Below are 16627 nucleotides of genomic sequence, written 5' to 3' on the forward strand. Positions count from 1 at the left end.
GTGTCTTTCAAGCCAGTTACCTCAGGGCATTCCGTTGCAATTTCATCTGGTGAAACAGGATTAGTTGCTCCAGACAGAGGAGTGAAGGCTGCTTCCCCAGGGGAGGTGGTTATAGGGTTAGCAGGGACTGAAGGGGCTAATCTCTTTAGGTGGAGGTTGGATGGTAGACTCCTCTGAAGAGACGGGAGACCAGGATACTGTTTCCTCAAGGCAGGCTGGAGGCTGAGAAGCCCTTTCCTCAAGGCAGTCCACTACAGGTCTATCTAGCAAAGGCTGAGCAGATTCCAGGGATCCTGGCTTCCCACTGCCATCATTATCAAGCCAAATACCACCATCCCATCTTTCAGGATCCCATTCTTTTTCCAATCAAAGCCCTTACTTTAATAACAGACACCCTGCAAGGTTGAGATTTTAGTTTTATTGTAAATCTACTCGCACAATGAGGCACTGTGTCTGGTTTTCAGAGATCTCAAGTCTGCAACCACAGCAAGTATGATTTTCTTTCAGGGCACACATGGAAACTTTTACATCATTCATAGAGCGCTGAAGTTTCACATTTGACGCCCTCAGTTCATCCTTTTTCCTCATCAATGTATCCAGTGTATCTAATGACAACTAGCCAACATCATTGTATCTCTTAATTCCACAAGATTCCATAAAGGTGTCAAAAACATTATCACCCCGAGCCTTGTCTTGTATAAGTGCACAATTAGCAGAATCTTTTTTGCCAACTCATCCCATGGACTATCAGTGCCATCTTTATTATTGGAAACAGTCATTAGTGCCTCTGGGTCTAGTCAGAAAACCAATTGTAAAAACCCATTTTTAAGATTCTGTTTCTCAAGAACCACTCCTGGTACCAAACTGTGTTAGTCAGGGTTCTTTAGAGAAACAGAACCAACAGGAGAGATCTGTAACTATGAGATTTATAAAGGTGTCTTACACAACCATGGGAAAGAAAGAGTCTAAAATTTGTAGGGCAGGCTGTGAAGCTGGTGGTTCTGATGAAGTGTCTGGATGAACTCCACAGAAGAGGCTCGCTGGCTAAAGTAGTGAGAGTCTGTCTTCATCAAAAAGCCTTCAACTGATTAGATTATCTTATTGTGGAGACAAGCCTTGATTAATGGCAGATGCAATCAGCCACAGTCACAATCTACTGACTAATGATTAAATCAGCCAGCCACAAAATATCCCCGCAGCAATAGTGAGGGTCAGTCTGCCTGACCAGACAACTCTGCATCATCATTTGGCCTAGTTGACGCCAGAACCTTACCATCACATTCTCCTTACACCCCACTGAATGGAACTGCATCCCTTGACCCCTGGTGTCTGTAATGCAGGCTAGCAAAGAACACATACAGCCAAGAGGAATAAGACTATACTGAGTTTCTTAAAACAGTAATGATGTATCACCCAAGAACGATCATTTTTATTGTCTCATACTAAACCAAAGTTTTGCTACCAAGGAGGCAGGGGTGAAATGGCCATTTGTCCCAAGCCAATCTTGAAATTTGTGTTATTATCTATTTTTTCTACAATGAAGCACCTCCACCTGCCTATCCCCATCCAATCACTAAGAAGCAGTACAACACTGAATTCTATTCGGTAGCTATAATTATACAGTTATTTAGACTTAGTTATTTGCTTAACTTTATTTAAGGGTGTGCTTTATTTAAGGGTGTGCTTAACTTTATTAAGGGATGACGAGACGTAATCCGAGAGAGTACCTTCCAAGGTTTGAAAGGATCTATGTCCCCTAGAAAAACCATGTTTTAATCTAAATCCCATTTCATAAAGGCAGAATAATCCCTTCAATTCTGTATGTTTGAAACTGTAATCAGATCATCTCCCTGGAGATGTGCTTTAATCAAGAGTGGTTGTTAAACTGGATTAGGTGATGACATGTCTCCACCCATTTGGGTGGGTCTTGATAAATTTCTGGAGTCCTATAAAAGAGGAAACATTTTGGAGATTCGGAGAGAGCAGCACCATGAAGCAGAGAGTCCACGAGCCAGCGACCTTTGGAGATGAAGAAGGAAAACGTCTCCTGGGGAGCTTCATGAAACGGGAAGCCAGGAGAGAAAGCTAGCAGATGACGCTTTGCTCACCATGTGCCCTTCCAGTGGAGAAAGAAGCCCTGACTGTGTTTGCCATGTGCCTTCTCACTTGAGAGAGAAACCCTGAACTTCATCGGTCTTCTTGAACCAAGTGGTACCTTTCCCTGGATGCCTTAGATTGGACATTTCGAATTGGGACATTTTCTTGGCCTTAGAACTGTAAACTAGCAATTCATTAAATTCCCTTTTACAAGCCATTCCATTTCTGGTATATTGCATTCCAGCAGCTAGCAAACTAGAACAAAGGGTCATCCCTAGGCCCTTAGATGATAATTCAAATTTTTTTTAGATTTCATTCTTTTCAATTTATTTTTTAAGCAGGATGGATTTAAATTTTCAAATAGATTCTTCAGCAAAAGCTCACAAAAATAGTTTTTCAACATTAGAAAAGAACTCTTTGTTACTATTGCATATAAATAAATATTTGACTAAATCTATGATTACTGGGTCATAGAGTCTCTCTACCTTGATACTGGGTATACACTGTTTCACTTTCCTCTATCATTTAATATTGCTGAAAAGAAATCCGATATCATTCACACTTTGTTCCTTGTAAAACTAAACAGGCATGTGGTGCACAGGTGGTTCAGTGGTAGAAAGCTCACCTTCCATGCAGGAGACCCGGTTTCGATTCCTGGACCAAAAAAGAAAACACTAAACTGGCTTTTCTGTACAGATGCGTAAGGGATTTTTTCTTTTCTCTTTAAATTTTTTAAAGGAAAATTTCAAGCATATGCATGAGCAGAAAGAATAAAATAATGAACCCTATCAGTCACCTAGCTTCAAAAATTCTCAACTGTGGTGAATCTTGTTCATCAATTAAGCCTCCCCTCCTTTTTACCCAATTTTATACTGTTCTGAAAAAAAGTTTAATTCCACCCTCATTTTTGAAGAACAATTTTGCTGGATATAGAATTCTTGGTTGGCAAATTTTTTCTTTTAGGATCTTAAATGTATCATACCACTGCTGCCTTGCCTCCATGGTTTCTGTTGAGAAATCCACACAGTCTTATTGGGTTTCCCTTGTATGTGATGGATTGCTTTTCTCTTGCTGCTTTCAAAAGTCTCTCTTTCTCCTTGACATCTAACAATCTGACTATTAAGTGTCATGGAGTATGTCTATTTGGATCTATTCTGTTTGGGGTACACTGTATTTCTTATATCTGTAATTTCATGTCTTTCATAAGAGATGGGAAATTTTCAGAGGCCATTTCCTCCATTAGTCTTTCTCCTTTTCCCTTCTCTTCTACTTCTGGGACACCCACAACATGTATATTCATGCGCTTCATGTTGTCATTCAATTCCGAGACCCTGCTCATATTTTTCCATTCTTTTTCCTATATTTTCTCTTGTGTGTTGGATTTCAGATGTCCAGTCCTAGTTCACTAATTTTTTCTTCTGCCTCTTCAAATCTATTGTTGTAGGTTTCCATTGTTTTTTCATCTCTTCTATTGTGCCTTTCATTACCATAAGTTCTCTGATTAGTTTCTTCAAACTTTCTAGTTCTTTTTGTTCACCCAACGTCCTCCTTATATCCTCCCTCAACTCACTGATTTGATTTTTGATGAGATTTTCCATGTCTGTTCGAACATCCCAAATTAGTTGCTTCAACTCCTGTATCTCATTTGAACTGTTGGCTTGTTCCTTTGACTGGGTCATATCTTCAATTTTCCTAGTCTAACTTGTTATCTAGGCATTTGATTTCCTGAATAAGTTTATTCTGGAAGTTGTTTTCACTCTTTTACGTAGGATTTTCTTGCTGGATAACTTTGTTCTTTATCTGTTCTTTGACATTCAGTTCAATGTATTCTAGACCTCTAGCATAGATTCTGTTTAACGGATCAGAATTTTTTAGATCTTGCCCTGCCTATACGGAGCCTTTTTTTTTTTTTTTTTTTTAAATACATGGGCAGGCACCGGGAATCAAACCCAGGTCCTTTGGCATGGCAGGCAAGCGTTCTTGCCTGCTGAGCCACCGTGGCCCGCCCTTTTTTTTTTTTTTTTTTTTTTTTTGAGGAGAGTCTCTATAGGTATTATACACCCCAGTCAGATTTTCCCAGACCACACAGGCCCACGTCTCAGGAGGAAAGAGTTACCAGCATCAGTGTTCCCAGAGGATGAGACCCAGCAAGCTGTCAGATTTTCCAATGAAGCCTCTAGACTCTGTGATTTTCTTATCCTGCCCAGCATGTGGTGTTTGTCTGCCTGTGGCTTCCCACCAGTGTAAAGTGATGTGATGCCTTTAATTTCAGCAGCCTCTCCCTGTTTGGGCGTGGTTGAGACAGACAGAGGAGAGGTTGCAGGTTGACATTAATTGCTTCAGTTTTCTACTTCTTGGGGCCTGGATTCCTTGGCAGAGGGATTCCACTTGAGCTGGGCCCCATCTTTCTCCTAGGAAAGATACAACCTTTAGGGAATTAACTCCTTTCATCTGATTAGTGAATTTCTCTCAGAGAAGCTTAATTTCGCCTTTGCCTGGGCCAGTGCTGAAGCCTGAGAAGTCTTCCAGTTCTACTTAATGAGCTGTTAAGGAGTAGGAAAAAAAGCAAAAATAAGCCTTTTCAGAGCTGGACCCCTGCTCCTCAGGTTTGTCAATCAAGAGCTTAAATTGGTAAGTGGCTCTATAATCTCCCAGCTCTATGTGCGCCCTTTTCTTGGAGCCCATCCCTTTTCCAGTATTTTGTGCTGTCCAACTCAAAAAATCTCTTTGTTTTTGTCAGTCCCACCCCCTCTCTGCCAGGGCAAAAATCTCCTAGTACTGTAGTACTTATTCCAGGTTTATCTGTGCTGGGGGCCTATTTTCAGTAGTTAGAATTTGTTAATTTATTCCACAATTGGAGCTTGGTTGCCTAAGCCCTTGCTGCACAAAGTCTGTTTCCTTTCCCCTTGGGGAACCAGCATGCTGTGCTCTTGGGGGAAGGGCGCCAGCAACAGTGGCTTGGAGGACTTACAGTTCTGTGTGGGATCTCAGTTGTTGCACCTGGTCCAGACTGATGTATGCTGTGTTCAGTCATTGAGGTAGCCCCAGCAGTGGCTCTGTATGTTCCTGACTACTAGCTACTCTGGAAAACAAACTAAATTCCACACCTCACTAAGTTGCCATTTTGCCCCACCTCCCCATTTTATACTCTTTGAAGCAAATCCCAAACATCATATTTCATCCATAAATATTTCAGTATGTATCTCTAAAAAATATGAACTGTTTATTTAACTACCATTTCATAATCACACCTACACAATTAACAACAGCTAATCCATTTTTACCCCTTGTCATTTATTTTTGAAGAAACTCTATTATTTGTCCTGTGGAGCTTCCCACAGTCTGGACTTTGTCTACCGTATTTTCACAGCATTTTTATCATTGTCCTCTGGTTATGTATTTCATATAAATAGGTAGTTAGAGCTAGAGGCTTGGTCAGATTCAAATTTAATTTTTTTGGCAAGACTACTCATGTATTATTTCATCAGAAGGCACATAATGTCTGCCTATTTCTCTTTCTGTGATGGTAACAATCAGTGATGCTCAATGCCTTGGTCCTTTAATGTATGATTCCTTAACCCTGAAATTAAAAAATGTCAACAGACTGGTTTGAAATGATGTATGTACTCTAGAAAAGCCATGTTTTAATCCTAATCCCATTTTGTAAAGGCAGCCATTTCTTCTAATTCCTATTTAGTACCGTGCACTTGAAACTGTGATTAGATCATCTCCCTGGAGATGTGATTTAATCAAGAGTGGTTATTAATCTGGATTAGGTAGAGGCATGTCTCCACCCATTTGTGTGGGTCTTGATTAGTTACTGGAATCCTATAAAAGAGGAAACATTTTGGAGAATGAGAGCAATTGAGAGCAGAACGGTATAGCCACGAGAATCAGACAGTCCACCAGCCAGCAACCTTTGAAAATGAAGAAGGAAAACACCTCCCGGGGAGCTTCATGAAGGGAAGCCAGGAGAGAAAGTTAGCAGATGATCCCATGTTTGCCACATGCCTTTCCAGATGAGAGGGAAACCCTGACCCCTGTTCGCCATGTGCCTTTTCTGATGAGAGAGAAAGCCTGAACTTCATCAGCCTTCTTGAACCAATGTATCTTTCCCTGGATGGTTGCCTTTGATTGGACATTTCTATAGACTTGTTTTAATTGGGACATTTTCTCGGCCGTAGAACTGTGAACTAGTAATTTATTAATTTTCCTTTTAAAAAAAGCCATTCCATTTCTGGTATAGTGCATTCTGGTAGCTAGCAAACTAGAACAGTATTTTTTTATTATATTTCCAAACATCTTTTTTTAACATTTTTATTGTGAAATATAGCATATATACAGAAAAGGGTAAATTTCAAAGTACAGTTTAATAACTAGTTATAGAGCAAATTTCAAAGTATGCTATGGGTTACAGTTCCGCAATTTCAGACATTTTCTCCTAGTTAGAACATCTTTTCTGTTTCAACTGTTCATTTATCATTTTTTTCAGGTATCTTTCATATCAAGGCTTTACAAATAAGTTTTCTCTCACTCCTTTACCAGTACATCCTCAAACCTGTATTCTGCTACTGATTCTGTTTTCAGCAGGACTGGTTTCTAATATTTGCTGCTTCTAATGTAATTTTCTTCACTATAGTGATTCCTCAATCTCCATTCCACTCTTAATTTCTTGTTTTAAGGTGGCATCAGCAAAAATTGCAGAATAAGAATCTCTGACAATTTGTCGTACTATAAAAGCAATGAAAAAACTAGCAAAGATGGCCAGAATCAACTTTTTCATAACTCTGGAGATTAAGCAAAGACTTGCAGCAACACAAGGAACATTTATTCAAGGAAAATGGCCGAATCTCACCAAGAACTGTAAGTTTGTAGCACTTTAACTTGCCCTTCCCCCACCCTTGCTAAGCTGAATTGCAGCCATGAAAAATAATGCACATAACCAGTACCAGAAGAAACAGAAAGAGCTGGGGATCTCCTAAGTCTACTGCTAAAAGCATCTTCCAAGGGGCATTTAAAAAAATTTATAAGCAAATCACAGCTGCCTGAAGTGATGGATGACAGTCGTGGCAAACAAGAGATTAACAAAAAAGTTTAAAAGGAAAAGCTGTAGAATGAGATGTCCATAGGAGCTCTGAAAAGCTCTAACAGATTCTGGGTATGCACAAGACCCCAAACATGCCAGGACTGTATGAAACTGTGCACATACGCAGAAAAGAGTTGAGGAGGCCATAAACTCTCACCTCTGGGAGACTTCATGGTTCTGTACAAGGAGAAAGTGAAACAGGGTTGTCAAGTGCCTAACTGAGTGCTTAAAGCATGCTACAGCATACACACACATGGCCCTTCTGGAAAGTCTGGTAAATCTATTGGTTCCAATTATTTAAGGAAATCTCTCTCCAATCATTAGCTGACCACTAAACTAACTGAGTAGGTACTTCAGTGCCTATATGCAACATAGAATACAGACTTTATAGAATTAACTCAGAAAAGACTGAACAAACAAACAACATATCCTACCACAAGTATCTGCAACAACAAAACCTGAGGAGGGCAAAATTCCAATTTCCAGAATTGCCACACTGTATTACTTAAAATGATCAATATAAGACATGCAAAGAAATAAGAAAGCAATCAACAGAAATTGTCCTTGAAGAAACCTACACAAACACTTTAAATTGCTATTTCAAATATGTTCAAAGAGCTAAAGGAGACCATGTTAAGAGAATTAAAGGAAAGTATGAGACTGCCTCACCAAATAGAGAATATCAAAGAGAGAGAAATTACGAAAAGAAAGTAAATAAAAATTTTGGAGTTGGAAAGTACAATAACTAAAATGAAAAAATTCCTTAGAGGAATTCAGCAGCAGATTTGAGGAGATAGAAAAAAGAATCAGCAAATTTGAAGAAAGGTCAATTGAGATCATCCAATCTGAGGCGCAGAGAAAAAAGAATGAGGAAAAATTAAGGAGTCTTAGAAACCTCTGGGACACCATCAATTGTACCAATACAACCATAATGGAAATCCCAGAAGGAGTGATGAGAATGGATCAGAAAGAATATCTGAGGAAGTAATGACTGGGAACTTCCCAAATTTGATGAAAAAAAATAATCTACAAGTCCAAGAAGTTCAATGAATGCCATGTGGGATAAACTCAAAGATATCTACACTTAGACACATCATAATCACACCACCAAGAGCCAAAGACAAAGAAAGAATCTTGAAAGCAACAAGGGAGAAGCAACTCATCACGTACAAGAGATCCTCAATAAGATTAATAGCTATTTTGTTATCAGAAACCATGGAGGCCAAAAGGCAGTAGGATGGCATGTTCAATGTGTTGAAAGAGAAGCAGTGCCAACTACTGATTCTCTATCCAGCAAAACTATCCTTCAATAATAAAGGAGAAGGGTGGTGCAACAGTGGCTTGGTGGCAAGAATTCTCGCCTGCCAAGCTGCAGACCCGGATTTGATTCCCAGAGCCTGCCCATGCCAAAAAAAAAATAATAAAATAAATAAATAAAGGAGAAGTAAAGATACTCTCAGATAAACAAAAACTGAGCATTCATCACTAACAATCCTGCCCTGCAAGAAATTCTAAAGAGAGTCCTTTGGACTGAAATAAAAGGACACTAGCAAGTAACGCAAAGCCACATGAAGAAATAGAGTACCAGTAAAGGTAATTACATGGGTAAATAAAAAAGTATAAATTTTCTTTGTAACTCCTTTTTGCCACCTAACATGACTTAAAAGAAAACTACATAAAATAATAACTGTAAATCTATGTTGTGGGCACAAACTGTATAAAGATATAATTTGCAGCAATAATAGCAATGGGGTGGGTATGGCACTGTATAGGAGCAAAGTTTTTATAAACTTCTGAAATTAAATTGGTATTAATCTGAACTACACTGGTATAATTAAGATGTTAATGGCAATCCCCAGAGTAACCACTAAGAAATAACTCAAATATATACTGTAAAAGAAACCACAAGGGATTTTAAATAGTTTGCCAGAAAATACGTATATGATACAAAAGGAGGCAGTAATGGAGGAACTGAACAAAAAAGACATAAGGCATAGAAAATAAATGGCAAATGGCAAATGCATACCCTACCTTATCAATAATTACACTAAATGTAAATGAGTTAAACACTCCAATCTAATGGCAGAATGGATAAGAAAACATGACCCAATTATATGCTGTCTACAAGAGATTCACTTAGATCCAAAGACTAAAAGAGGTTGAAAATAAAAGGATGGAAAAAGATACATAAGGCAAACAGCAGCCAAAAGAGAGCTGGAATAGCTATACTAATAAAGACTTGAAGACAAAAACTGTTACTTTTTTTTTTTTGAGAGACTGAAGGATATTTAGTAAGAAGAAGCTCAATTCTTCAAGAAGATAAATCAATTATAAACATATATGCACCTAATAACACAGCCCCAAAATATATGAAGTAAAAACTGACATAACTGAAGTATGAAATAGATAATTCAATGTTTCTTTCCTTTACTGTTATAACTTACTTTCATTCTATTTTGTTGCCTTGTCTCTACTTTGAGCTATTTTTCATTTTCTACATTCTTCCATTGGTTCCTTCCTATGGTCAATAAACAAAACTCTCTTCATCAGTACAGAACACTCTGTTTCCTGATACAACTTCTTTCCAAATTATAATTTTTATCTGCCTCTGGCTTATAATTTTTCTTTCCCTTATTTTTGGAGACACTACTTTTATATAATACCCATGCTGGGTTTTTCTGCATTCACAACTTTTAAAGAGGACAGATCTATTTTGGTCTACATTTAAGTGGTGAGATATTAGAGCTAGATTTTAGTGGCTTGAAATCTGTTCAGATTCTAGCCCTTGAAAGGATGATGAGAGTAGGATAATGATATATACTGCCAGAACTCATGTATTCTTCAAGAAATTGATCACAAAATAAATTAAAATATCCCTACCCCAAAATTTTATCCAGTTTCATGGAATAAGGTTACACTCATTGTATTCTGATTACTCCTATACTTTTAGATGATCTTATAAATATCCAGGTCATACAACCTCCAGATGGGTCCCTGGACCAGATAAGTCCTGAAACCTAAAGGGCTCAGCCTCTCCAGAACATCAGATAGTTCCATCTCCTTACCCCATGCGCTGGTTTGAAAGGAAGTATGCCCCCTAAGAAAAGCCATGTTTTAATATAAATCCCAGTTGATAAAGGTAGAATAATCTCTATTTAATATCGTATGTTTGAAACTGTAATGAGATCATCTCCGTGGTTGATGTGATTTAGTTAAGAATGGTTGTTAAACTGGATTAGGGGATGACATGTCTCCACCCATTTGAGTGGGTCTTGATTAGTTTCTGAAGTCCTATAAAAGAGGAAACATTTTGGAGAATGAGAGATTCTGAGAGATTCAGAGAGAGCAATACTACAAAGCAGAGAGTCCACCAGCCAGCGACCTTTGGAGATGAAGAAGGAAGACACCTCCCGGGGAGCTTCATGAAATAGGAAGCCAGGAGAGAAAGCTAGCAGATGATGCCATGTTCGCCATGTGCCCTTCCAGCTGAGGGAGAAGCCCTGACTGTGTTCGCCATGTGCCTTCTCACTTGAGATAGAAACCCTGAACTTCATCGGCCTTCTTGAACCAAGGTATCTTTCCCTAGATGCCTTTGATTGGACATTTCTTTAGACTTGTTTTAATTGGGACATTTTCTCGGCCTTAGAACTATAAACTAGCAACTCATTAAATTCCCCCTCTTAAAAAGCCATTCCGTTTCTGGTATATTGCATTCCAGCAGCTAGCAAACTAGAACACCCCATATTAGCAACAGACCCTTCCAACGTGAAAAAATTAGAATGGCCATAGTCCAAACACCCTAAACAGAGAGACAGAAACATCAAAGGTAATGGTGGAGTTATACAGAGAAGATAGGATTTAACAAATGAATATGATTGCTGAATCATTAAACTGATATCTCTTTGAGTCTCCAGTATCTTAGAGTAGCTACAAGTAAAAACCTTAAATTGTGGAATTGTAACACATGTAAAACTCTGAAATATGTTCTAAACTAATTGTGGTACTAATTGTACTTTAAAAAGTACTAATTGTACTTTAAAATTTATTGCTTTTTTGTATAAATGTTATTTTTCACAAAAAAAGAAGGAAAAAAAGTCGATTGTGATGATAAAAAAATATTCAAGCCCTCTAGCCTCCTATATTCTGGAGCAGCTAGAAGGAAAAATCTGAGAGGATCATATGGTAGCTAATGACAAACTCTGGGATAGGTCCTGTAACTACTTGTTGAAGAGTGCTTTGAAAACTATCACTTTCTTATTTCTTTGTTTTGTATATACAATAGAAAAGTTAAAATAATTTAAAAAGACAAAAAAAAAATCCAGGTCAGTGTAAAACCTCATATCGCAAAGGTATTTTGTTTAGTGTATTAGCGCAGGTGTTGGCAAACTTTTTGTGTAAAGGGCCAGTATTTGTAAGTCATACGGTCCCTGTTGCAATGATTCAGCTCTGTCCACGTAAGCAAAAGTAGCCAGGACCAATATGTAACTGAATGGGCATGGCTGCGCCCCAATAAAATATTATTTACAAAAACAGGGCAATCCATGTTTACAAACTGGAAGACTTAATGTTGTTAAGATGACAATACTACCCAAAGCAATCTACAGATTCAATGCAATACCTATCAAAATCCCAATAATCTTTTTTGCAGAAATGGAAAAGATGGTACTTAAATTCATATGGAATTGCAAGGGGCTCTGAAAAGACAAAACAATCTTGAAATAGAAAAACAAAATTGAGGACTAACTTCCCAATTTCAAACTTAGTAGAAAATTGCAGTAATTAAAACACCATGGTGATAGCATAAGAACAGGCATACAGACCAATGGTAAATAACTGAAAATCCAGAAATAAACCCATTGACATCTATGGCCAGATGATTTTTGACAAGGGCACCAAGTCTATCCAATGTGGAAAGAACAGTCTCTTCAATAAATGGTACTGGGAAAACTGGAAATCTACATGCAAATGAATAAATTTTGACCTCTACCTCATACCATATGCAAAAATTAGCTCAAAAAGGATCAATCACCTAAACATAAGAGCGAAAACCGTAAGCCTCTTAGAATAAAACATAGGGGAGGGGATGCAAGGGTAGTTCAGTGGTAGAATTCTCTCCTGCCATGTGGAAGACCTGGGTTGAATTCCCAGCCCATGTACCTGCCCCCACCAAAAAAAAAAATTCAACAAATGGTGCTGCAATAACAGGACAGTCACATGGAAAAAGAATGAAATGTGATCCCCAACATACAGCATACAAAAAACAAAAAACACAGGAGAACATCTCCAGGTTCTTATATTAGGCAATAGATTCTTAAACTTGATACAAAAAGCACAAGCAACAAAAGAAAAAGGGATTAAGGTAAATGGGATTAAGGATAAACTTAATGTGTAAAACCTAAGTGAAAAACACCACAAAATTCTACTAACGGATGTAAGTCAATAAATGGAGTAATTCCTTCTTTTTAGACAAAGCTCAATACTGTAATGAGTGCAATTCTCCCCAAATCAATCTATAAATAATGCAGTATCAAGCCAAAGCTGCACTTTTTTTTTTTTCTTTTTTACTTACAAAATAAACCCCAAATTATCTTGGGGCAAAAAAGTGAGTCCTTTATATCCTTGGTTAAACTGATTCCCAGATATTTGATTATTTTGGCTGTTACTGTAAATGGAGTTTTTTCCCCTTAATTTCCTCTTCACATTATTCATTACTAGCATATAGAAACACTGCTGGTTGTTGCTGATCTTGTACCCTGACACCTTGCTGAATTCATTTACTAGTTCTAGTAGTTTTGTTGTGAATATTTCAGAATTTTCTATATATAGGATTACGCCATGTGCAAATAAGTTATGTTTTACATCTTTCTTTCCAATGTGGATGCCTTTTATTTCTTTTTCTTGCCTAATTACTATGTGTGCTGGTTTGAAAAGGTTAATGTACCCTAGAAAAGCAATGTTTTAATCCTAAGCAATTTTGTGGGAGCAATCGTTTCTCTTAATCCCTATTCAGCACCATAGGTTGAAACTTTAATTAGATCATCTCCTTGGAGATGTCACTCAATCAAGAGTGGTTGTTAAACTGGATTAGGTGGAGATGTGTCTCAACCCATTCCAGGTGGGTCTTGATTAGTTTACTGGAATTCTATAAAAGAGGAAACATTTCAGAGAAAAGGAGAGATTACGAGAGAGCACCAAGAGAGAAAGCGAGGAGATTCTGAGAGAGCAGAGAAAGACATAGCCATGAGATGCAGAGAGTCCACCAGCCAGCAACCTTTGGAGATAAAGAAAGAAAATGCCTCCCAGGGAGTTTCATGAAACAGGAAGCCAGGAGAAAAAGCTAGCAGACGATGTCGTGCTTGCCACATACCTTTTGAGATGAGAAAGAAATCCTGACCAAACATTTTCACCATGTGCCTTTCCATTTGAGAGAGAAACCCTGAACCTCATCACCCTTCTTGAACCACGGTATCTTTCCCTGGATGTCTTAGATTGCATATTTCTATAGACTTGTTTTAATTGGGACATTTTCCCGGCCTTAGAACTGTAAACTAGCAACTTATTAAATTCCCCTTTTTAAAAGCCATTCCATTTCTGGTATACTGCATTCCAGCAGCTAGCAAACTAGAAGACTATGACTAAAGCTTCCAGTACCATGCTGAATAACAGTGGTGACAATGGGCATCTCTGTCTTCTTCCTAGTCTTTCACCAGTGAGTACAATGTTAGCTGTGAGTTTTTCATATATATCCTTTATCATATTAAAGAAGTTTCCTTCTATTTCTAGTCTTCTAAATTTTTTTTTCACAAGAAGTGGTGCTGTGTTTTGCAATTTTTCTAACATTTTAAGTTGTTTTAATTTTTACTACTATTAATTGGGCATCTGGTGAACAAACATTTTTATGCAGAAAGAACTTTCCGTTTTGAGATTATTTCCTTAGAATAAACTCCTAGCAATTGGATTACAAAATTAAATAACTAAAATTTATATTTGGAAGTTAATGTTATAAATCATAATGTTGTAATGATTATCCCTTACGGTGTTTATTACGAGCTTAGCAGTCTACATGCATTATCACATTTAATCACATTCAATCCTCACAAAAAGGTAAAAATAAAATTGACAGTCCTATTTTACAGATGAGGAAAATGAAGCTCACAGGAATTAAGTAATTTGCCCAAGGTCTTACAGCTAGTTACACACTAGGATATGTGTCTGATTCCCGAGCTCATTACATGTTTCCTTCATCAGATTGCACTGTTCAAACACATTTCATTCACTTTTGTATCCCTTGACACTATTAATGTCTTGCAAATATTACCTACATAGCAATATTCAACCAAGTGTTAGTACTTTCAAAAAGGTTATTTCCATCCACAACTACTGAAGTCAATGCTCATTCTTTACATGTGCACACACACACACGCACACACACAGAGACACACACACGATAATTGTAGGTTTAGGTTTTAGGTTTACAGAAATATCATGCAGAAAAGGCCCACTCTTAATTTCTCCAACACATTCAATATAAAAGTGAAAAATATCTCTAGACCTATGACTTTAGAACCAGAATTTGTTGGTAATTTTGTAAAAATATCAAAAATAGAAAATAAATGAGCTTATAAAATGATTATTCTGGCATAGTCACTGAATATGGAGAGAAATTAAGATTGGGAGGAACTTTAGGGATTACTTAATTTACCATCTTGTTTTACAGTTGCTCAAACAAGTTAAGTGTCTTGTCCAAATTACACAGCAGGTTAATAGCAATACTGGAACCATCAGCTCATAGCCAAATGCTCTTTCAGTTACAGCATATTCAAATAAACTAAACAGACTCAGAGTTTTACTTGTGTCTTAATTTTCTAACAATTAGACAAATAAATAAATAAAAACAACTGTCACATAAGAGTCTGCATCTAATAAACATGCCATCAGCATTAAAGTTCTTATTCCAGTACCCAAAGTGGCTTATCATTTAAATTTCAAACACAGAATAAAAAAGAAATAAACAGAATACCTTTTTAGTCCACCTTTTTACTCCATTATATCCTTTGGTTACCAGCTGTCTATGAAAAAAGCTGTTGAAAAAGTGAACCTGGAACAGACACCAAATATAAGCAACCACATTATATGTAAGTTACACTCGGATTAACTTCAAAAGAAAATGGAAATTTAAAAATTCTTGAAAGTAAAATAGACAAAATGGGAAAAGTTTCTTCTTAAAAATGGTCATCAAAATACACAATATATTACATGGTTCTCAGAAGATTCCATTCAAATTTGTATTAGTGTGATCTGCAGCTGTGGTCTACAGTTAGGATTAGAATTGGGCAGAAAATAAATGAATCCAATCAAGTAGAGAAGCAACTTGATAAACTTCTCCAAATCAGATAACAAAGTTGAAAGAGGTTATAAAAGAATGATGTAAGGATTATATTGAACTCAAGGGATATGGATTGCAAAACTCACTCCCTCTAAAGGATATGGATTTGGAGATTCTTCTTGTCATAACCATAAAAAGGGTTTAGCATGACCATTTCTAGCATGAAAGGAATTACCCTTGCCATATGGAACATCAGGTCCTGGCTTCAAATTTCTGGCTTATAAGCAGTATAAGCTCATCTTAGATGGTCTTAAAATGTTCACTCAGTAACTCTGAAGTACTTAAAATGAAAAAACTGTCCCCTTAGTGTAGTAGTTCTCAGAGTGTGGTCACCAGATCAGCTGCTTCAGCATCACCTGGGAAAGTGTTAGAAATGCAAACTCTCAGCCCAGACCTACTGATCAGAAATTCTGGGGGTAGGGCCGAGCAATCTGGTTTCATAAGCTTTTAAGATAATTCTGACACACACTTATTTGAGAATCATGAAGTTTAATTAAGATATGAATAAGAGCTTGTAGCAGCTGTCTCTGTAGAGCAATGATTCTCAGTCTTTCTATGCATCAGAATCACCTGTAGTGTTTGTTAAAACACAGATTGGAACTCACCCCAATAAAGATGGTTAAGTAACAAGTTTCAGTGCTCTGGCACCCACTGAAGCTTTGAGCAATCACCAAGAACTGGCAGAAATATCTTTCCAAAAGCTCTAGAAAATAGTTAAAGCACTGCAGTAATAGGGTAAGTGTTGAATAAAGAAAAAAGGTTACTTAAAAGAGGAAGCATCTTGTGATGCCCTGGCTGGTCCTCCCTCACTGCCTCACTGGACAGCATGTCCTGATTCTGGAGAGAGCAGCATAACCCTAAAGGATGTATGGGAACATGTATGTCTGACACAATGTGTGTGGTGGTGGACTGAAGGACTCACTGTCCCAGAATGTGCCTATTTGTAGAAGATGGCTCACAGAGCTCTCCTACTGGGGGACCAGTCAAGTAGCTGTTTGGGGCAACAGATTGGTGGCTGTAGGACTTCCAGTGCAGTGTGCAGGACCATGAAGAGACTG

General features: G+C 37.6%; 1 protein-coding gene across 5 annotated transcripts in view; it reads right to left on the reverse strand.

Annotated features, from left to right (window-relative positions):
- SENP5 (SUMO specific peptidase 5) overlaps nucleotides 1-16627 on the reverse strand; it is a 79627-nt gene that overhangs the window by 27861 nt on the left and 35139 nt on the right. For all 5 annotated transcript variants that reach the window (XM_077117956.1, XM_077117955.1, XM_077117958.1 and 2 more), the window contains exon 6: nucleotides 15204-15281. In XM_077117956.1, the coding sequence (XP_076974071.1) occupies nucleotides 15204-15281 (78 nt within the window). The remainder of the gene's footprint in view (nucleotides 1-15203; nucleotides 15282-16627) is intronic.

This window comes from Tamandua tetradactyla, chromosome 10 (genome assembly GCF_023851605.1).
Source record: "Tamandua tetradactyla isolate mTamTet1 chromosome 10, mTamTet1.pri, whole genome shotgun sequence".
NCBI classification, from domain to species: domain Eukaryota; kingdom Metazoa; phylum Chordata; class Mammalia; order Pilosa; family Myrmecophagidae; genus Tamandua; species Tamandua tetradactyla.